Below are 22,843 nucleotides of genomic sequence, written 5' to 3' on the forward strand. Positions count from 1 at the left end.
AAAAGAAATTGGAAAGGAGCAATTTCAATATTTCAAAACAGATGCAAATCAACGCCAGAGATGCTACGCAGCATATTTTTATTGAGACAATTCTATACATGTCTGAAAAATGAACTTGTAATAAATAAACTCATATCCTGTGGAGGTATGTTTTCCCTTCCATCTTATGAGCTAATTATGCCAACACAACATAACGTTTTCCTAACTGCCTTATAAAGTGACCCACTTACTCAGAAAGTATTATTTTTAAATTGATGTGATAGATGCAAACTGGAACATTCGGATTTCAATTCTGGCACCAATTCCCGGATCCCCTTCCCAAGTAATTTAAGGACTTCCTCCCGATAGTTTTTCATATTCTTTTAACTGACATTTTATCTTTATACAGTATCTCGGCAGAATGAACATGCACTAAAACAATGACAGCCCTTCTTTGGCTGTCATCTCTCATTCTGGCAAAGACAGATGTCTTACACTGGCTTATGCCAATAATAGAGCCGACAAAAAACAACAGAGACTACCTGCCTCTGATGTAAAGGCACCAATTCACATTTGTGACACTCATTTGTCAATTAACAGATTTCTTCCATTGTTGACACATGGGACTTAAAAGATGTGGGCTAGAATGTGATGAATTAAAAAAGACAGATGAGTAAGCTATGAGCTGCAAAGTAATACTATAATGTGCTTTAGATAGGAATATCAACTGACACCCCTGACAGGCCATACAAGGTTTTATTTCATTTTGCTCTGTATCTAGGCTTCATACTTTGTCTTCTTTGTTCTCTTTTCATCAAGCTGCTAACATCTCATTCTGACAGCCAGAGACATTTAAGGCACTTTCGTTTCAAATGCAAGTTAGCGTACTTGATTTGTCATTAAAATGCAAAACGATTGCCATTGCAGGTAAATGTAGGTATGCTTAAAAGGTTGTATCTGCAAAGTAAAAGCTGAAAATGGCTTCTGGCTGCTTTGCTTAACTCTTTCACCAGCCTCAGAGTTTTTTCTAAGGCAAGTGTTACCGTGCTCTAATAGAAGCGTAGCAGCACCTGCAGTTTTATACAGGGTACATTTTAGTGTATTTAAATAACATAAAAGCTTGAAGTTACAACGTCAAGTGCAGAGAGGTACTGTCAAGTTTACACACGGAGCCTTAGTGTGATTTACACAAGAATCTGAGAAGAGTCTATCATGCAAAGCTCTCTGGGGTCAAAGCTCTACTCTCACGCGCTCTGCTAGCTAGACACCGATGAGGAAAAAGCCGGGGGGGGGGGGGGGGGGGGGGGGGTTAATATACTAGTTGGGGTTGGTTTAGCTGGAATCATCAGTGAGGGAATTTTAACAGCAAACTTTCTCTGTTCAATGATCACTTGAAGAGACAGGAAGGTCTTAAAATAAATAAATAAATAAAGTGCTCTGTAGCAAAACGACAAGGAACAGATTTATAAACATTGCAGGAAAACAGACCTGCACAGGATGGAAATGAGTGACACCTAGCTTTCTACATGCACGCACAAATGTGAATGCACTCTATAATATGAGTAAGGTTATTTTTATTCAACTGGATAGATTCAATCATCAAGGATCTCACTTGTGTTCAGCACAAAAAATCTTGTGAAAGGAAATACCTATTATTTTCTGCAAGTGGGAAAAAGTTTGAAAAGCAGCAGTATAATTAAAGTAAGCAAATTTTCTTGACACAGAGGGGAAGTCCAGATATTATTTGATTTTAGGAACTTACAGATGAACCGTTAACATAAGTCTGTACCTATATATCCTTTTTGTAGACTTTCTTGTGCTTTTTTACTAGGAAAAAAGAGTGTGAATAGGGTTTCACACCACTCACTAGGGTGCAGGAGCCTTTTTCCTTCCCCTCCCCGCCCCCAAGAATGAGAGCTGTATGGAAATTTACACTCAAGAATCATTCAGGAAATCCGATTTAGATTATGACCTCATAGTGCATTAAACAAAAGGTACAGAACCTGAAACATCTGATGCTTCTGTGTATACAATGAAGCTTACTGACCAATTCTGACACTATTCTGCCTACTGCTAAGACATATCTGCTACAATATAGGAGTTACTTATTCATTCCAGGTTATATGATAGGAATAGGTTATGCTGTAAATACAACTATCAACTTTATAACTACCAACTATCTTGAAGGGTTTCTACCGCTACTTTTTCCGCCCACATTAGTCTTAATTGCTTCCAGTGCACTTCTGTCCCCACACAGAAAGATAATGAAAAAAACCCCATGCAAGACAGTACCTTAAAGCTGACTTCACCCTTTTACTTTGATTTAAAATACTAGGGCTACACCAATCAAGATTTTCATCTGCTGTGCTAAAACGCACAAAGAAACACTTGCCCATTCATGTTTAGCTCAATACAGACATATGTCCTCCTCTCTTCCTCCATTTACCAATTAGTAGAAAGTGAGACAAATGATGGTCAAAACAAAATCTACGGTAACGCATTAGTCTCTTTAACTTTAAAAACTTCTTTTCTGTTGCTCAGTCATTTAAATGCAGGTGAAGCTCTTGTTTCAAACCACCTGTGGTTGCAGTGACCAGAGTCTGTAGTTCGGCAGCAAAGTAGTGGCCCGCATTAAATGGGTTGAGATAGATTCTCAGTAGAGATATGTCCACATTTCAAAAGCCCTATTATTAGTGGTAGTAAGAGACCATTTGTTGATATGACTTATTTAAAGGAAGCCAAAGAATTAACACTGAAAGAAATTGAACTACCCTCTGACATTCCCCACTTAGCCTGGAAGGCTATTTACTAATTGTGCACCTGGTAGAACTGGAACCAATACTGTACAGGAACAGCTGAGCTAGCTAATGCCTGGCTCCTGATTACAAGCAACAGAGCAAACAAAAGAGAGAGCATTTGCAAGAAAGCAAGAACCTCATGCTGCACCTGCACCTAAATCTCTCAGCAGCACCTTCAGCAGCTTTCCACTGATTTAAGGAGCTGGAGGCAGTGGGGAGGAAGAAAAGGTGGCACAGAGTGAGGGGACACATACACAGCCTCTCACTTAGTTGGCTAGTTTCCATTTCTTAGAAAACATAGTATTTGACAATTTTTTCCCCAAAGCCATTCCAACATAATCACCTTCACACATGACTGTTTCTGTGCTATTCCAGAGTACTTCACTGTCCAAGATAGAGAGTGTATTAAGTGCAAGATAATAGGTAGAAAAAGAAAGTGTTCAGATCCTTGAGCAGCTGTAATTTTAACATCCACACACTGGACTGTCAAATTATCTTAACGTAACTATGTTGGAAGCAGAGTTTTCTGTATATTCAATATACTGTTAATCCTTGGCACATCTAGAACACCTTTCCCTCAGCCTTTAAGTGCTTTAAAATAATCAGTACACTTTATCACTTATGTTACTACGTCAAGTTTTCATCTTTTCTCTCCAGCTGAAAGGTCTTGAAAGTCCTAGGAGCCTAAAACACAGCATCCTCTTCCAGTGCTTTTGTGGCCACGTGGTCTTGCAGAGTCATGGCACTGCAGCAAGCCTTGGACCCTTCACATCTAAAATGGTTCAAGGACAATTCTGCTGCATTCCCTTGTGCTTTAAGAGGTTTTATGCTCAAGAGACGAAATGCATTTTTAGCATTTGGTAAAAGAGAATGAGGCCAAAAATAGATGAATAAAAACCTCAAACCACTGTCATCAAAATAAAACTTCACTAGCCATATCATCATCATAAAAAGCTGCTCTGTTGCTCTAAGTAGGTAACTGGATGCTCCCAAACACCTAAAGATTTAAAATTAAAATATACTGGTCTTGAAATCACAAAAAGGAAAAAAAAAAAAAAAGGAAAAAAAATGCTCACGATGAATAAATATCTAAACTAATTACTAAAGAAGTCATTTAAGTCATCAAAAGTACATGCCTCTTACAAAGAATACATATGCTAACTTTGATCTTCAAAGTAATGGTTGGAAATTATGATTTAAAAAAACTATTAAGTGTAGGTAATAGGTAGCTTTTCTGTTAAATTCATAAACTGAGTTCCATGTCTCATCACAGATTAACGTTCTAAGGGAAAGGCAGCTCACATTTCTAAATGTAATTTACCAACATTGAGCATTATGATGTCTTTCCATTGGGCATATTCACAAGGAACAAACAGCACCAGTTGGCCCACCTGCCAAATGGGAAATGCAGAGCTGGCTCATAAAATATGAGCCACATTTTCAGTATCACTAAGTACATTTTGACTATGTATATTCCCCATCTTTTAACATTCAGCAAAGCAGGCATTGAAAAAATGGTGCTTAATGCAAATTCAAAAATTAAGGACAGAGCATTTGTACTCAAAATGGTTGCATCAGTCCAATACACGATATAAAAATGAACCAGCTGAGGGAACTAAGCACATAGGCTTCATACTATAACAAAAAAAAAAAAAACCCCACACCCAACCAACCCACACACACCCAAAATCCCCCACAACTTTTTAAGATTCCTTTGTTAGTTTTACAAAAATAAAAAATTAAGTTTGGAGTTGATAAGTAATAAGCCAAACATTGTCACCGTAGTCTTTGGTGCAACAATATCCACAGAGCAAGAGCCTGACTTTCACCAAGCCCAAACACAGTGAACTGGTATCTATGCCAAGCAGCTCATAATCTGAAATATGCATCAGTCACCACTGGACTAACACCATGCTGATGTAACTTTCGTCCTATCAGCCTCAATAAGAGCTGATGCCAAGACCAATACTGAGTAATTCTGAGAGCTTATGGAGAAGGGAGTGAAGAAGGGAGCAGAGAGTTTAAAAATAACAAAAACCTGCAATAATGTACATACGTTCAGATAAAACAATCAAAAGGGAGACAGACATTTGTAATTTCTTGTTACTTAAGTACTTTTTCACCCTAAGACTGCTCCCATTTTGGTCCAATTCCCTCAAGGTCAGTTCTCTCTCCCAATAACCCATCTCTGACATGTATCTTTTTTTGTTAGTAACCTGTAACCAATATGTTCTTCCTTTCTAGGTTGAGTACGAGAAGGTTACCGCTGACAAAGCCCTATTGCAAATGCTGAATCAAAGTAGACCAAATACTAGAGTATCACCCCCAAATTTTTATATATTAAAAATATAATTTATATATTATACATATAATATATATAAAGGCATTATACATATATTATAAAGATGTTTATATATAAAGATGTTGGTTTGTGTGTGTGTCTCTGTGTGTGCATATGTGTATCAAATGCCAGTAAACTACTTCTGACAACAGCATCCCATACACACTATGCTTTCTATGAAAAAATGAACTGGAGCTGTTCATTCAAGTACTACTATCTACCGGTACAGCTCATATACCAACTGCACAGGAAAAATATTACAGACTTAAGCACTTGAAGAGAAGCTATTCAAGTTTGGTCCAATTTGTAAGAGCTTATCAACTTCCCTGAGTTTTGGACGGATTACAAACTATCCCCTAACATTAGATATTTTGCATCTCTTATTTCTGTTCTTTTAAAAGTGATTTCTATAGTCTTTTGCCATAGCAAGGGTTCCTACAAAGATGAGTAATGAGATGGTTTTAAAAATGAACAAACTCTTATGGCTGTATTATACAAAGCACATTCACTGCTACCACTTATGAACTCAGTGGGCAAATTAAGTTAAAAATGGAGAAGAAATTATAACAAAAGGAAATTATCTTCAAACTTGACCAGTGAGCAACTCACTTAGGCAAGCATGGTCGAAAAGAAACAAAACAAAAACTGAAATAAAAATCATAAAACTTCACATGATTGCCAGCATCAGTTCATGGGTAAAGCCTGCAACTGAGCTATAACACTGCATTAACTATCACCTTAAAGACAGTATAATTATTGTATAGCATGTCTGGTTTGACATGCTGGCTCCTGAGCCTGAGAAAAATGCATGGCCCTTGTGCACTTCTATGATACTCATTCTTCACACTTGCATGAGCTAAGGGTTTGGGGATTGTCTTTTTAAACTGAAAAATCATCTCCAAGATAATTTATGTAAAGGAGATTTATGTAAAATGAAAGATCTCAAAAATGGCACAAACCTCACAAGACAACATATAACAAACAAGCAATGCATAAACAGAAGCTTTGTAAGGATTTTACCTGCCAAATGCCAACTAACTATTTGTACCGTGACCACTCAGCAGGTTTGTTGAATACTGGAGGAGAGAGACACTTCTTACTCAGTGATTGGTAAGCAAAACTAGTCAAGTTCTTTACATCTGCAAGTAGATGCTGGGGATCTTGTGTATTGCATTAAAGAGAGAAGATACCTTTCCACAAAACAGAGAGGAAAAGACAGAGACAATAGCTCCAGGGTTAATGCAGGTTCTTCCCTTCAGTCAAGCTCCTTGTCCTCAGACAACAGTTACTTCTGCAGTCCTTTGCTCTTGTTTCACAACAGCAGTGATGAGGAAATACTGTTTCAGAGTAAGAGAGATTAAGGAAGTCAGAAAGCAGGAATGGTCCATCTGATTACTACACTTACAACATGCTCTTTATCATGCCCTTTTCTTTAACCCCCAATACTCTTTAAAAAAAAAAAAGTAGTTCTCAGTCTTGAAATCCAGATAACCACAGACTACGCAGAAGTCACCAAGACATTATTTGCAATCTATTGACATTCTTTGAAAGCTAAAACAAGTGCATCAAACTATTTCTCCTCCAAATGCCAATACGTTCCATAGATTGCAGTAGTCTTCCATTTATTAACTAACTGATTTTCTCTCAATCTGACACAGATTCCTGTCATTGAGAATGGAATTCAAAACAAAAACTAATTTTTGTTTAAGACTGATTACAATTCTCACAAGAGGAGCTGGATTGACTGTGCCAGTGAATTAAGCCCTCCAGGTACCCAGAAAACAAGTGCAGATTGTGTGGGTTTAGCCTCCAGCATCACTCCAAAAACCAACTTCTATCTCACCCAGGAAACGAGATCAAGAGAAAGCAGTTCACTCCCTGCTCATTCAAACACAAAGAAAACGATGTGATGCAACCATCAGTTCACTGGGAAATGCTCCGCCTCAGTCAAAAGGTCTTATCAACAGCCTTGAGTCAATGGATGCTTAATATGACATCCGATCTCTGTTCAAGTCCAAGGAGTTTGTTACCCACCTTTGTTCAGGAGTACAGATTTCATCTTTACTCATGATTGCAACAGCCCCTTAGAGATGGATGTCACCAAAAAACCAAACTTTTACCATCCATCACAGCAATATTCACTAGCTATATTTAAGGATGTAACAGTTCAAGCTCACAACCTTATTTTACTTAATGTCAAATTGTACAGTGTGTTTAACTTTTTTACCAGATTTAACAGCTCTAGTAATCCTCCCAAGAATTCTCCACTACACAATATGAACACACACTGACCCCCCTGCCAAAGGTACAGGTAACAAGCTTTTACACAATTCTGCCACGTGATACACTCTCAAGACAACTCCTTCCACAGTGTTAAGCCTTCTTGAGAAAAGCAGAACAGAAAACAATCTTATGTTCTGATCTGTCAGATACAGTAAATCAATGGATAATGGCCAGCACTGGGGGTCAGAGGTATATATACTACAGTGTTTTCACAGTCCGTTAGTGACTATGTGGCCATAAAAAGTCAAGCAAGGATCAATGGACAAAAAGAGAGGCAATTGGGACTAAAGAAGCTAACAGCCACCAGTACAAGATTGAAATATAACAATTTATACTCCAAGTTTGTCCTCACATATTACTGAGTTTGGAAAAATAACTTATCCATCAAAAAGCAACTTACATCCTTAGCACAGCATGCTGAAATCAGTGAGATATTTAGATACATACCATAAGCCATTAATTTGATATTTTTAAAATTAGTTATTCATTGGTCCCCTTCATATCAACAATAAACCAATAACTGCAAATAAGACACAGCAGGAAAATATACAAGTTATAAAAACACACACAGATAATACTTTGTAAAGGCAAATATTCTATAGTCACATTTAAGGTTGACAACAGAACACAGGCATGGTTATTGTATGTGAGACAAGGTATATCTTAATAGTATTTTTTAATATTATTCAAAGTTCTCAAAGGGGAAAAAAGTTTTCCTTATACATTACCCAGATCACATCTGGTTCCTGTAGAAATGCCATTTTTCAAAAGGGGGAGGCATGGTGGGAGGGAAAAGGAGGGGAAAAAGAAAGCAAGGAGTAGATTTAGTTTTGATAGTCTATCAACTACCAAAAGTAAAATTAATATTTTAAGTCTAAAATCCTTTTTGTTACTGGTAATACTCTCCTTCCATTTTTACAATAGACATACACCTATAAAACTTTATTTTATACAACTTCCTAGGTACTACCCATGTAGAAAGTGAACCCATCATCACACTTGTCTTCAGTCCATCTAGTAGGATAAGACTATTTCCTAAGTATTTTAATAGAAAGATTATTATGTATAATATAGTCCATAGTGATTAATAAACATGTAAGACTTAATCTGAAAGACCACTACATCTGTAAATTTTAAATTATTTAAATGATTCCTTGTATATAAATATTTCATTTAGCAAATTGGTTTCCAACTGAATTGCTTCCAAAGAATGACCACCCTTAGCAGTGTTAGTGTACATTTATTTTCAGACATTCATAACATGTCTACTTTACTTAAAAAACAGCATCTTGTGCTTACTGTAGGACATCCCTTACAGGTAAACTTTAAGTACCCACCTCAAACTACAAACCTACTCATTTGAACTTAATACATTACTGCAATAGTAGGAGAAAAATTATCAAGAATTTATACATTTCAGATTGCTTAGCTGTAGAAAACGCTATCTCTTTCTTAAAGTCTCTAAATACAATTCCATTTACCTTGAAACAGTGAACTATTTCAAGTATAAAATTTACAAACATTTGTAAACCACTGTTTTCTTAGAGTAAGAGAGAAATCTCAGCTACTACTAAACACCTGTTTTTTAAAAAAGCAATATAAAATCTTCAATACTTAAACATATTAATTCTGTTTTCACATAGCAAACTCTGGTCATGCTTGAAAGAAAACAAAGAAACAAGGAGAGTGAAACAGATTAACTGCATAGCTCCAATATGCGTATTTCAGACAACATACTATAAATCATCTTGAAACAAAACAGGCAATTATAATGTGCACAAATGTTATGATACTATGCATCTCTACTGGTCCAATGCTTCCAAATTATTGAAACTGATGGCTGAACAAGGGCATATTTTTTCAACACATTTGGATTACTTGAACGATTTGAATTCTTTCTTTAGCTACCCAGTTCTGTGCAGATCTCTCTAATGTCAATAAACAAACAGATAGATAGATGTCTCTTAGATAATTCAGGCCATATCTAAGGGGATTAAGATACATGACCAAAATTTCTGTAGCAATGTGTTTTGTTTGTAAAGAATCATGACTTTTTTTTTCTCCCTTCAATACTGTAAGAAGCATCTAAAATTAAAGCAAGTACATACATTTTCCTTCAAAGCGTTCAGTGAGGACAGAAGAGCAGCTCCTTTCTCCTTCTAACTACTACCCCATATTTCAATCCCCTTCACCTCAGCATAAAAGAAACAGGAGTGAGAGCCATAAGACAGAATCATTTCAAAACACAATCAGCTATTTGTAAACAACACTCTTTCTCCTGCAGAAAATCTGCAACTGCTAGTTGCAAGAAAAAGCAGCAAATAAGGTAAATCAATTAGCTTGCTAATTTCTCACCCTCATTTATTTAGCTCCGCACTGTATTTGTTGTAATTGACTATAATTATGTTAATTACTAACTCCAGCATAATTACTGTATTTATTGTCATTGAGCACACTATGTACCCAAAGCAAAGCTGGCATTTGTCGGGCATCAAAAAAAAAAAAAAAATAAAACCACACAACTGTCGGGAGGGGTTTCTCTGAAAACTGGCTGATACACCTTCAGCAAATGAAAGGGCAAAAGAGATTTCATGCAATGCTAGTTTGAAAGCATCGGTTCATTAAGGATATTAATTTTCTGATAACTACACATTTAAGCATGACACACTGGAGCAGTATCTACAGGATTTAGCAATTATTAATGCGTGACAGTTTCAAATGCTAAGTGAATCAATTAAACAGCAGCATTCACAATTTGAGAAGAGATAACTGCTTCATAACTGCCTAAGACTACAATTTTCACATGACAAAAAAGGGCCATTCAGGCTCCTTCAAAACCTGACAGGTCAAGAAAGAAGTTTGAAACAAAAGCACCTTATAACCATCATCTCTCCTCTTTACTTGTCAGATCAACTTTGCTAGTGTCTCTGCTGAAATGGCATCACCATGCCAGCTGCCACAAGGTGATTTTTCATGTCTTGTCAAAGAAATCTTTTATTCTATTTGCTCTGCATTAACATGTTACATTTATTGATCAAGCCCTTTCTGCAGCCACAGCAGGGCACTGTGCTCTTATGCCTAAGGGGGCTTTGATGTCCTGGTGACATTCTAGACCGAATAATGCACATACTAAATGGATTTAATGCAGAAATGTGTTTGTGCATGACAGCTACATTAATAACAGCCCCTCACACTGATAAATATGCAATTGCTACGATTAAGAGTTACCCAATTATGGTGAAAATATTTTTCTACCTTATAAATAAAACCATCAAAAAGTTTTAACAATAGTGCATTTTCTTCAACATTTTAAAATGCTACAAAGATCAGCCTAAGGGCTTTTAAAAAATATGTCATGCTTTGTTTTGAATTCTGGCTTTTATTTCCATCTCTCTTTTGTTGTTCATCTTCCTGTTCTGCGTGTCTTATTGCTGCACAGACTGGGAAGGTGGCAAGGAAAAAAAAAAGCCTCTCTTTCACATACTCAACTCAGAAAGAGGAACATGCCCTGTAAAACTGAAGCCCAGTTTCAAGCTGCCACTTGCATATTCCCCCAGGCAAGAAAACAGTAGGCAGAAGAGAGAAACAAACAATCTCTAGTCCACAGAGAGGATATTACAAAGCCTCAGCCTCACAAAAGTCATGGAGGAACATTCCAGACTAGGATTAAAGTTCAAGGGGATGTTTTCGTACACACACCCTCTTAATCGGACAGTGGAAAATATGCACAAGCACACACTGTGCAAATTACTCATGCTTCTAGCAGAAATAATCTGCACCCTAGAGAGAGAGAAGAGATATCTGTATCTCCATGAGCACAATTATTGGATTAATCCTCCCTCATTGGCCAAGATTAAAGATGCACTCTCCCTTTTGCCTCATAGCTTAGACCAAGAAGAAATCTCTGTGAGAAAAAGGAAAACAACTCACGTGTTTAAAACTACTGAGGACAAAATTAGAAGACGGACCTCTCTGTGAATCGAACTGTAGACGTTATTTATAAGAACATGGTACTTATTTGTACAAAAACACTGACATCTGTTATTCAAGCACTGGAGTGCATTTAGCCTTTAATGTGAAAGGAGAAATTTGGCACAAAGAAAGTTATCTAGGACAAACAAAAGAACCTTTGAATAGTTTGTGGTTTTTTTTCTCTCCACAAGACAGCAAGATGCATCTAAAAAAAAAAAATCTTTGTATTTCATCCAAATTCCTACTCCCTACCTACTTACATCCTTCCTACTTATTTATTCCTTTCTTTCCTTCACCAGTGATTATTATTTACCTTTTTTTTTCCCAGTGAAATCTTTATTTTCCAATGATCAACAATAGTTTTTCATTGCCCCTTGAAATCCTTTTCAGCAAAGCCTCCCAGTAACACTAACACTGGCACACCAGTGACTTTCCTTCCCATGCTCTATGCTTTCATTAAATGGGAACCAGTGAATGCTTTCCACTTATTATGAAACAAAATAGTGGCTTTTACAGTACTCTATTATCAGGGAAGGCTATCAAATAGAGTTGCCATGAGAGACTCAGGAGCAGATTTCCAAAGCAAAACATCTCCGCTCCTGAAACATACCTTATTGAAAATACACGGTTGTAAGTATTTCATTTCTAAAATATCTGAAAATCACTACCAATATCAAAACAAAAGAACTGCTGCAACTCAGGCCATTTTATGATGACCACACCAATAAAGCTGCAGAATCATAGTATAATTTAGGCTGGAAGGGGCGCCTGGAGGTCATCTAGTCCAATCCCCTGCTCAGAGCAGGGTGACCTAAAAGTTGCTTGGGGCTTTTGTCCAGTTGCGCTTTGAACATCACCCAGGATGGAGATTCCACAGCCTCTCTGGGCTCCTCTTCCATCAACCTTTCTCATCGTGAAGCCTTTCCTTACAAACAGTTGGAAATTCCCTTGCTGCAACCTGTGATGACTGCCTCTTGTCCTTTTGCTGTACATCTGATAAGAGTTTGGGTCCATCTTCTTCAAAATTCCCCGTTAGTCCCAAAAGGAAACAAAGACATTAGAAACTATTTAAACAAAATCTGTAAGGAAAATACCATGAGAATAAATAATTCACAAGAGGACTATAGTGGTCTGGGGTTGAAGGATTTCTGTCCACCAGAGGTGTAAACAGGAGGCAATCCAGTGGCACCATATCTTGCTGATTGCAGCTAGCATGCTTTTAAGTACACACCAGTTTTTCCCTTTACCTCATACACAACAAATTGTTGTTACTCCTCTTTTTTCCCCAACATCCCCATAAGAAGTTCCCTTTTGCCATTCACCTCTATCTTTCCTTTCCCTCCCAGGGAAAAGGAGGGATGTGTAACCATTGCAACTGGCAACAGTCACTTTGCTTTGGCTGCCAGAAGAGAGAGAGTTGGATCCATGTATCACTCAGGGTAATCAAGGAGAGACACTAGTTCTTGGAAAAAGGCAAACAAGAAAAACAATTATTTTAAGGAGCAACTTTTTGTAATTATTTAATCAAGTGTTGTTATTGGATTTACCACAACTGAGGCAAAGACAATTAAGCATCTACACAGGCCATAATTTTTATTTAATAAAGAGGAAGGAAGTCTAGCCGGGGAAGAAGTCTGAAGTCAGAAAAAATTGGTGAAAAATATACATTTTCCTCTGTATTAAATTGCCAATACAAAAGAACTAATGACAACCCTCCCCTCCTCCAATTTAGTTCTCTGGTCCTGTGTACATTTATGCATTTACATCACACCCAAAAGGAAAAAATCTGAGAAATTTGAGTAGCAAAACCACCACACATAAGAACATTGAATCCGCATAATTGCTCTTCTTTGCAGAAAAAAAGAAGACAGAAGTTCCATAACAAAAAAATAATTAATTAGAAGATATCCCTAATTTTTTTTAAAATTATTATCCAAATGTGTATCAACTTTAAAAGTTCTTTTAGAAAAAGGGGCAGGGGGGGAGAAAATGCTTGGTTTGTACAAAATAAGCTATATTTCCCAGAAACACACAACAGCATCTCTTGAAATATGTTATTGAGGGACAAGTTTGGCAAAAGTTGTTTTCACATAAGTCACAAAATATAGCATATTTGACTAATTCCCCACTTTACTAGCCAGTCTTTCCGCCCTTTTTCCAGTATACCTGGGCGAGCCTCTGAAAACACACATTTACAGTGGAAAGCTTTAAATGGCAAAAATAACTTACCTGGCTCTATTCTGACTTTTGCAAGGAAGTTATCTACATTATAGTGGTATCAAAATCAGAACAATTCACTAAAGTGATTGTTCAATCAATTATTACATTACATCAGTTGCATAAGAAAGTTGCAGTACATGCAGTACAAATACGTCTTTCTGATAACAGTCTTTTACGTGGATAAGCGCGTGTGTGTGCACACAATAAAGACTGCAAGTCTACAACTGCACAAAACTTCTGGTTTGGAACTGACAGCACTGCCTTGCGAGAAGAGTTTCCTGCCAATTGACTACAAAGCTGAACAAGTTACTACAACAGAGAGATATCGCTCTTTCTCTTCATGCACCTACACCCATGATAGCAGTATCAAATAACATGACTGCAAATACTGCTGCCCACAAAATAAAAAAAAATTTAAAAATCTTCCCTCTATGCTCAATTTCTTAAATTCTTAATGTAATTGTTATGCAGTCAGAAATTCTATTGGCACTTTTACGTAACAGAATTTATTGCCTGCTACAGGAGGATTCCCAAAATACACTTGGCAGTAGCCGTACTTACAGAGGACAGGACACACCAAACCCTATATGCACAACAACATTGAAAAAAAGTTGTTAAGTACTTATTTACTGACTAACACTGAGAACAGGTAACAGTTGAATATTTCAGCATTTCTCTGGCTTAAATGCAGGCTAAAAAATTAGCGACCACTGAAATATTTTTTTCTTTCAAAGAACACACACACACACTCTCATCTAATAATATATCATAAGGAAAACGAACATCTTTACGGCAAATAACTATTGTGCCAGCAAAGCACAATATTCTCTTTATCTTTTTCTAGATTTTGATCACCCTTGGTCTTCTTCACTCAACTTATGCCTATACCATCAGATAGCAAGTATTTCCAGAAAAATCAAACTCCTTTTTAAAGAGACATTAAGTTTAGAGTTTCTTCCCCACTGAAAACAACACACTAAACTAAACTTTTCAAATTAAGCATTCACTGTTAAAAACCATAAAATGCATCACTATACTACAGTGTTGTCAGATTTTTCAAGCAATAATATTTGTTTAAAGAAGAGAACAATGATCTTACTGTTTACACTTGCTTCAACAGCTGCCCAAGACATCTCTTCTATATTCACATTCATTTAAGGCTATGACATATATTCTACATCTTATCTGACTCTCTCTGTAATATGCAGGCACAGTGTTCATATGAGTGCAGACCAGTCTGAACAGTTACTGTAAAATAAATACCTCATTCTTAGTTTCTATCACAGCTGAAATAAGAAAACATTACTGCTCTCATCACATTTAGTATTAGCTTCCCTAAGCTAAAAAAGAAAAAAAACAAACAAGAAAAAACCCACACAAACACCAAAAAACTCCCACACCTCTCCCCTTCCCCCAGATCTGATTTCTGGCCTTAGAATATTTTTACAACTTTACAACAGCAAGCTATCCTACATAAAAAGTTGATTGCAGCTACCCCAAAAACTAGCACTTTCTCTCATGTTTCCCCACAAGATATTTTAACAGACTTTTTCTTTCCCAAAACCCCAGTAAAACCAAATTATATCCCTTCTGAAAAACAGGCTAAGTGATAGTGTTTTGAGTAGGGAAGGAGAGAATGGATGAAAACACAGATTTGAGAAATACACCACCAATTAAGCTCTCCATGAAAACATGAACTAATGACTTAAAGTTTTAAAGTGATATTTTACATATAGATTTAGTGTTAATATTTTACTTTATGAAATAAAATGAACTCAAAAGAACTGTTCTTCAAATCATGCATTAATTGAAAGAAACAAAATCTTTTTTTTTCCCCAGGGGTGTAAAGAAGAAGCAGTCTTATTGATGACATGTTAAATCTGAATACACATGCAAAACTTGAATTATCTTCATGACAAAATGAAAAAAATGCCCATTCAATTCCCTCCCCCAGCAGAACTGCCTCTTCTGATTCAGATTTCCATAGGTACAGAGTCATCAGCCAGAAGTGTAAGACAATATCAATCCACAGATTGTTTAGTGCCTCCTTTGCTCTGCTACCTCTTGCATGTAGGAATCAGTCTTTCAGGGCTGACAGTGGCTCAGGATAACATTTATGAGTGTTAAGTAAGTTAAAACCAGTGGTTGTTCCCCCTAGGAGAACAAAGCACCAGCACACTACTTTTATGTGTCTTACTCCTCACAAGCAGACTCTAAGCTTACCCTCAATAAAATAAAAGGAAAACTTAAAAGAGTCCAACCCTACCACTGAAAAACTACACTTTTTCTTAAACAGAAAACTATACTCCATTCCTTTTTCCCTACTTACCTACAGAGCTGCCAGCCTGAAAGATACGCTGCTGAATGTCACCAGGCTGTCTCACAAGGATTAAATTAAAAAGGATACTGTAATAGCTGATGGGAATACTATAGAACTCTAAATCAATCCATATATTAAAATAAATAGAATTTATTTATAAATTCTAACTGCACTTAGTTTTAGCACTTAACTACACAGCTGCCCAAAAATAAAATCATACAACAAAACCACATCATCTGGGAAAACGTATTACAAACCATTTATGGTAATAACCAGAGGTCTACAAATAAAAAGGGAGATAAGCACACACTTACTTGTATTTTGGTTAAGAACAATTCACTTTTTATTCCATCCTTCACTTCTTCAGGTAACAATGCTTATTTTCCGTTTTGAGCAGAGAACAAACCATAAGCTCTGCATTGGGCATCATTTATGTTAACACGAGAAATTTCCAGACTCACCTGGTTATTTGTGTTCCAAGTGTGCAAGAAAAGCAGACAAACATTGCTGACAAAACAGTGTCACCCACTTGATAACAACTAAATGTACCTGACATACACGTATGTTTCTACTTTGAAAAAAAAATATTAAATATTCTATTTTTGGAGTTGGTGTCCCATATTGCACTCAAAAAATCTATATATTGCCACATACCTTAACAAGTTGAAGCTAAGATCTAGCCTTTTTGCCACATGTCCATATTTTCTTCCTAGGAATTCTGGAATTTCTTCACAGTCTTGACTAATGTAGGACACCTGAGAATTGGAAGCAAAAAGGAAACAGCAAAAGCTGGATCATTTATTTTTCTGCCCAGATTCTGTCTCATTGATCCAATGACAATGACACAATATAGTAAATATTTGTTACAACTTTAAGCTACATCAGTTTTACTGCTATAGAATCTATCACAATCTCATTTTCCTATTGATACAATCAGCATCATATTTATTACATCTATAATCTTATGTACAACATGTGGTCTCCTTTCAGGTAAAAACAATTTGATCAAATACATCACATTTCTTCTAATCCACTGTTACTACTTTGATCTAACATTACTTTTTATTACCATTCTGATACACCCCAGAAGTTTTTTTGAAAGATCAGAAGCCATTCAAATGACCTTCTAGTTTGTCTCTCAGCACGAAACGCACTAAAAGATCACTTTGGAAAGTTTGGCCCAGAAATACCTAAGCAGTCTACTGTCAATCCATCCTCATAACCGTTCCTTAGGGAGGTTATTACTCCCAGTATTAGGCTAGGGACAGAGCAAGAGGGCTGCCCAAGATCTGAAAAACCAAGCATGCAGCTTTTTTCAGACAGTCGTATAAGTCTTAAAGATTTCTGGCTTCAGTGCCTATGTTCAGATCACACTTCTCCTTATACGCAAAATACTTGTGAATGTCTTTCCTCTTTTTCATACCAGCCCATCTAACCCACCTTTAACAAATATAAGAATTAGTGATAGCAAAAATACAGTTTAGTCAGATTTTTTTTTTGTTAGCCAGGATGAAGTGAGTGACAAGATTTCCAGAAAAAACACAAGCAACAGAACAGCTAAACTTTTCCTATTCTCTCTGTTATATTGTCTTGGAAGTCTTTGGTTTGATTTCTTCAAAGAATCCCCACAAAGCCTGCCAAATCTATTGTCATGAATTCTATATATCTATATTGGCTCATCCTCCCAATATCCAATATATCAGTATAAACGCTGACATTCAGATTTTGTGCTAAAGAAATCTTAGTTGCCCTTAGATAGCAACGTGCTAGTTAAGTAGATTTCAACACTGTTAGACCACTATCTATAAGATATTGCTATTATCTAAATATTTAATATAAAGTCAATTTCAAGACCATACCCCATTGGCCTAAAAGATATTAGATGCAAAATACGCAAAAAAGTCAGTCAAAATTTGTTTTGATAGTATTTCACTTTCTGTTAAAGTAAAGACTCCTCTGCAGAACTGACTGATGGTACATACTTTTTTTTGCAAGTCATCCCAGCCTCTTACACTCTAAAAATTATTACAATCTGATAATACTATATTGCATCCCATTTAATTCATTTTGTTCAATAACTTCAACAGATAAAGCTGACAACAGTGAAATAATTTTTATGAGCAGAAAACAGGTAGCTTGAAGCTCAGTTTAACAACTTCTTCCCCTTGTTAAGCCACACCTGCTCATGCAATAAATTCTACCAGACATACACATGACTTTAGCAAATATAAGGACAAAAGGGAAAGGAACTGTTTTGAGTAGTTGGCATCTAATGGTTTAGACATAACAGAAACCATTTGGCAGAATTTATTGAATTAAATAGGGGGGTTTGTTTCCTCCAGTTTTCATCCAAGACAATTACAACACACTTTATAACATATATGCAGGTATGCATACAGGAATCGCTTAATTCTTCACTGAATGGTAGATTTCTTTAAACTAATGCTTGTAAACCCTTAGAAAGACACCACATTAATAGCAGAATACTTTGGATTAAGTATTTGGTTCAATGTAACACATTGAAATAGAAATGGCTAAAATACGATGCCTAGTAACACTAGGAGTGCAAGACCATCTTGAGCAACTACAAACATAGCAAGAGCACAGACCACCACTTTGCCTTTCACGCAGGGAGGAGTGGTGGAGAAGGAGCAAGAAACTCTGACCTGCATTCTCACTGCTTCAGAAACTTACCTGGCCGTAAATGTTCTAGCTCCACAGGAACAGAAGTTGAAGAAAAAAGTTCATACAAATGTGTTTTGGAGCACACAGGAGGCAAAATACATAAAATGTTACAAAGCTTCAGCCTTTGAACTGTTATAATATACAAATATATCTGCACAACTGGTACAAACAGATTATTCACAGGCGTATTTGCAGATGAAATATGGTTGTCATGACCTTTTAATGCTGAGGCCTTGTAAAAGGAATTTTACTTCCACAAAGTCTACTTCAGCACACTCACAGTACAAGCACCTCTTTCAATTTAAAACAAATAGAATTATTTTTTCACAAAACACACAAAGTGCATTCAACTTCAGATGTCTATACCTCACATACATGAACTTGCTTTGGATATCCAAGAACTCTCTTTACTGTAAGAACAGCAGTGACTGCCTGCGATACAATACATGATAAGCCTTTTGAACAAGTTTTTAAGAGTTATTTCCCCACTCTTCCACTCTTTAATCCTTGAACAATGCTGATATAAACCAAGACTCCAGTAGTCTAGACAACAGAATAACATTTCTTCATTTTCATTCTTTCAGTTCAAAATCTTTTACCCAGAAAACAAGATGTACATAATTCAGTATTTTCCTTTTTGCATCCATCTCAAATACCCTCAAAATTAGTATGAGCTTTCAAGTACATATCCAGAGATGTCACCACTGAGAGATGAGAGCAAGACTCCTCAGCTCTTTGGGTGCAAGGCACATCAGTAACAGGAGATTTCTTAGATTTTTCTAAACCAGTCACAGAATATCACATGGGATTAAAAACTGGATGTAGATGTTTCCATTGCCTAATTCTCCAACTCAAATCTAATACAGGTTGGTCACAGTCAATCATTCTTATTACTGGTGCCCTGCTCAATATCCCACTGAAATGTTCAGAAAGTTTCCCACAAAGCCCAGCATCAGATAGGCTATGGACTTCTCAGACATTCTTGCAGACTCTTCAACACACTGTATGTAATTCCGGAAAAAAAAAATGTTTTCACAAAATATTTAAAACATAAGTTAACCAGTCAATAGCAGTTGCACCTCTCTTCTGCTTTAGTTTCAGAGGATATTATCGTTTAATCTTTGCAATCATTTTACCATGATATTGTAATCTTAGTAACCATAAAATAACATCTTTATTAAGGAATGTCACCAAATAGGTCATGTATGAACTCTAGATATTGCATATTCCCTTCCATTGAAGGGAATTATATCTGGAGAATATTTCCAATCAGTTAAGCATTATATTTTACTCTGTGCTGTTAGAAGACTGTATGTTAGGCACACAGCCAAATTAAGAATATGCTTTACTTGAAGGGGCTCAAGGCCTGCTCAAGTGAAGAAGGCAGCATGTTACTCAGTGGCATAATGCACCACAGAGATCACAGGAACCGTTGCCTGCAGCAGCTGCAAAATGAGCCAATTGCCTCCACATCACACACACATTTACATGAATTTCACACAGAAATAGTGACCAGATTAAAGAAGCAATCAGATGGGGAGCACCCTAGCTTAATGGCAAACTATTTTCAAAAAAAAGACAAGCTTCATTTATTCTTTTCGTGGAAAAAAAATATATTTTGCTAGTTTTAGTCACAGATTCAGCAGTAATGACATCAATTTTTAGCCAGAATTTTTTTCAGTAGCCAGATAAGGCACTGGGTAAAGGCCAGTAGGATTTGTTTTACTTCCTAACTTCTCTCTTTAACCAAAACGGAACATGCATAGTGTTTACTTTCAACAGGAACAACACTTAGCATATTTCAGTCCTTCTCCTTCAGTGTACTCCCGCAGCCTACTGAACCCTGAGAGCGGCGGGGTCCAAGAGCAACCGCCGGTCGCTCTGGAGCAGGACACGCTCCTCGGCCCACCGGACCCCGCACCGGGCTCCGCCGCCAGAGGCAGATCTTGCACGGGAGGGATCCGTTACAGCCGCACTGCTCCCGCAGCAAAGCCTCAGAAACACGCCTGTTGCATTTGAGCAGTAGCAAAAGTGGCCAAGTAATAATCCCCTCTCACCAACTACCCCAGTGCTCCGTTACCTATCCGTTGAGAAAGAGCACTGCCAGTGCTCAACCCGTGCCACTCTGAGCACACCCCCGGGGGCCGCCCCGCCTCTTCCGCACCGCCTCCCCCCGCACTGCTCGGCGCTTTCGGGGGCAGGGACGGCTCCTCAGCTCTTTCCCTGCGGCAGCTTCGGAGCAGCGTGTGTGTGAGAGAGGCGATACCTGAGCAGCGTCCCGTGCCGCGGTGCCTACGTGCAGCTGGAAACTAAAACGTCCCGGCCCCACGCGAGCCCGCCGCCCCCTGCCCCCGCGGGAGCCTCCCCCGGCCCCGGCCCCGGCCCCGGCCCTGGCCCCGGCCCCGGCCCCGGCGGAAAGAGCGCCCCGGCCGAGCGGCGGGGAGCTGGCGTGGAGTTCGGGCAGCCGCTACCGGGGGCGGGGACGCGCCGGCCGGGGCGGCCTGCCCCCGGCAGGTGGGGCCGCCGTCGCCCGGGCCCTGCGAGCCGCGAACACTTACTTGGGCTCCGCTCACCACGACCCCTGCCATGGCTGCGCGGGTGGCCACGCCGGGGCTTCCGCGGGCTCGGGACTGGGCCGGGCCGGGCTGAGGCCGCCGTCGCTTCCTCGCAGCAGTCAGCTGACGCGGGCGGAAGCGCGGCCGGGCCGCGGGCGGGGGCTGCGGCGGCAGCACGGGGCTCCTGCCGCCACCTGCGGCCGGGCTGAGCGCACCGGCAGCGGCCCCGGGGAGGTCCGCAGGGGTCCTGCTGCCCCCGGCGGCCCTCGCGTCCGGCTGCCGCTTCGGCCCCCCGGGCTGGTCGCCCTGAGGCCGGGCCGCGGGCTGCCCGGCAGGACCGTCGCGCTGAGGCAGGGCCGGTGCGCTCCAACGCGGGACGTTGACGGAGGCAACAGGCGAGAGCATGGGGCTGGCGTGGGGCGAGGGCCTGCGTCTCCAGGCCCCAGGCGTCCCTGTCCGGCGGCTGCTCCAGGCCCCGCTGCCATGCCTTGCCTGGAGGGAAGGTCCAGCCGCCACATACCCGACTGCCGCGGTTCAACGCTAGGCAGGGACTGTGTGTTGGGTTGCAACAGTGGTGGAATAGGCCCTGGGAAGGAGTGACGAAAATAGCTGATAGGTGTGACAGTGACGGAGGAAATGGAGCTTGGATTTCATTCCCTATAAGCAGCTAGAAGACTTGGAGGGTCACCTGGACTGGCTTTCCACCTCCAGAGCAGCCCATTCATTCGTGGCATGAAACATAACTTGCCTTTGAAGAGATGCATGTCACTGGTAAACAACACTTGCAGAAATAATCCTATGCTGTCTACAGGAGAGGTCCACATCTCCATAGCAATAATTTTTGTCTGTAGAATATAGTGTAATTTGTGTGGAAAACAGAAATACCTTTGGAATGATCAGAAATACCTGTCAAACCAGCCCTTCCAGGGGATGAGAATTTGCTATTTAAAATAATGGCATGATGGTAGGTTACCACCATTTAGGCAGAGTAGGGAAATCGAAGGTTTTCTGTAGGAATTCTATGTGAGACCTTTACAGATACTTAGGTTTGTTAGGCTTGGATCCTAAATTCTGTTAGTCATCTACCTACGTCGTCAGCTGCCTATGCACCTCTAAAAATCTGGCTCGTCTTTCCCCTTTATTGCTAATATAGCATAACTCACTCTTGCTGAAAGCAGAGGCACATGCTGTGAGGGGAAAGAAGTTTCAGGAGGATACGTATTCTACACTGCAAACCACTTTCTACAGTTATTCAGCAACACAGCAGAAACTAATACTCTACTTGCTGCTCTGCCTCTTACTGTCAACAGAATAAATCCTTTGTACAGCTGTGGCATTACCCCTTCTCTAGAGCCATTCCTTCTTTCACGCTGACTGCTGGACAGGAAACGCAGAGCAAACAGCTGAGGAAAAAGACATTTTGTACTGCTTTTTCCTCCCTGTTATTTTAATGTATTGTGTTAAAAATAGAAATGGGCCAACATGTATAAAAAATCAAAACACAGCCAATGAACAAATCATTCCATTGCTTTGCATAGGTCTAATTTTCCTTGTATCATGTAAGACAGAGAAGAATCAAACCCTTCACCCACAGCAAATAGGCTCATCCTACACTGATGAATAAAAGTTCTGTTTCTCTAAGTAAGAGTTTTCCATCACGGCATACTTGCTATTTCAGGTCATCACTCAG

At 38.9% G+C, this 22,843-nt stretch overlaps 1 protein-coding gene across 2 annotated transcripts in view; it reads right to left on the reverse strand.

Moving 5' to 3' along the window:
• The window catches only part of LRMDA (leucine rich melanocyte differentiation associated), a 687,940-nt gene extending 666,754 nt beyond the window's left edge, over positions 1-21,186 (reverse strand). Inside the window, exons 1-3 of one of the 2 annotated variants that reach the window (XR_009484104.1) lie at positions 16,568-16,600; positions 8,130-8,147; positions 6,439-6,455 (exon numbers count right to left, since the gene is read on the reverse strand). Coding sequence is in view for 1 of the 2 variants with exons in the window: in XM_059821460.1 (XP_059677443.1) it covers positions 16,568-16,668; positions 21,157-21,186 (131 nt within the window). In the remaining variant the exon portion in view is untranslated. Of the gene's footprint in view, positions 1-6,438; positions 6,456-8,129; positions 8,148-16,567; positions 16,669-21,156 lie in introns of those variants that run through there. The other variant, XM_059821460.1, reaches the window with a different exon arrangement.
• Between the last annotated feature and the right edge of the window lie 1,657 nt (positions 21,187-22,843).

The sequence above is a fragment of the Gavia stellata genome, chromosome 9 (genome assembly GCF_030936135.1).
Source record: "Gavia stellata isolate bGavSte3 chromosome 9, bGavSte3.hap2, whole genome shotgun sequence".
NCBI classification, from domain to species: Eukaryota; Metazoa; Chordata; class Aves; order Gaviiformes; family Gaviidae; genus Gavia; species Gavia stellata.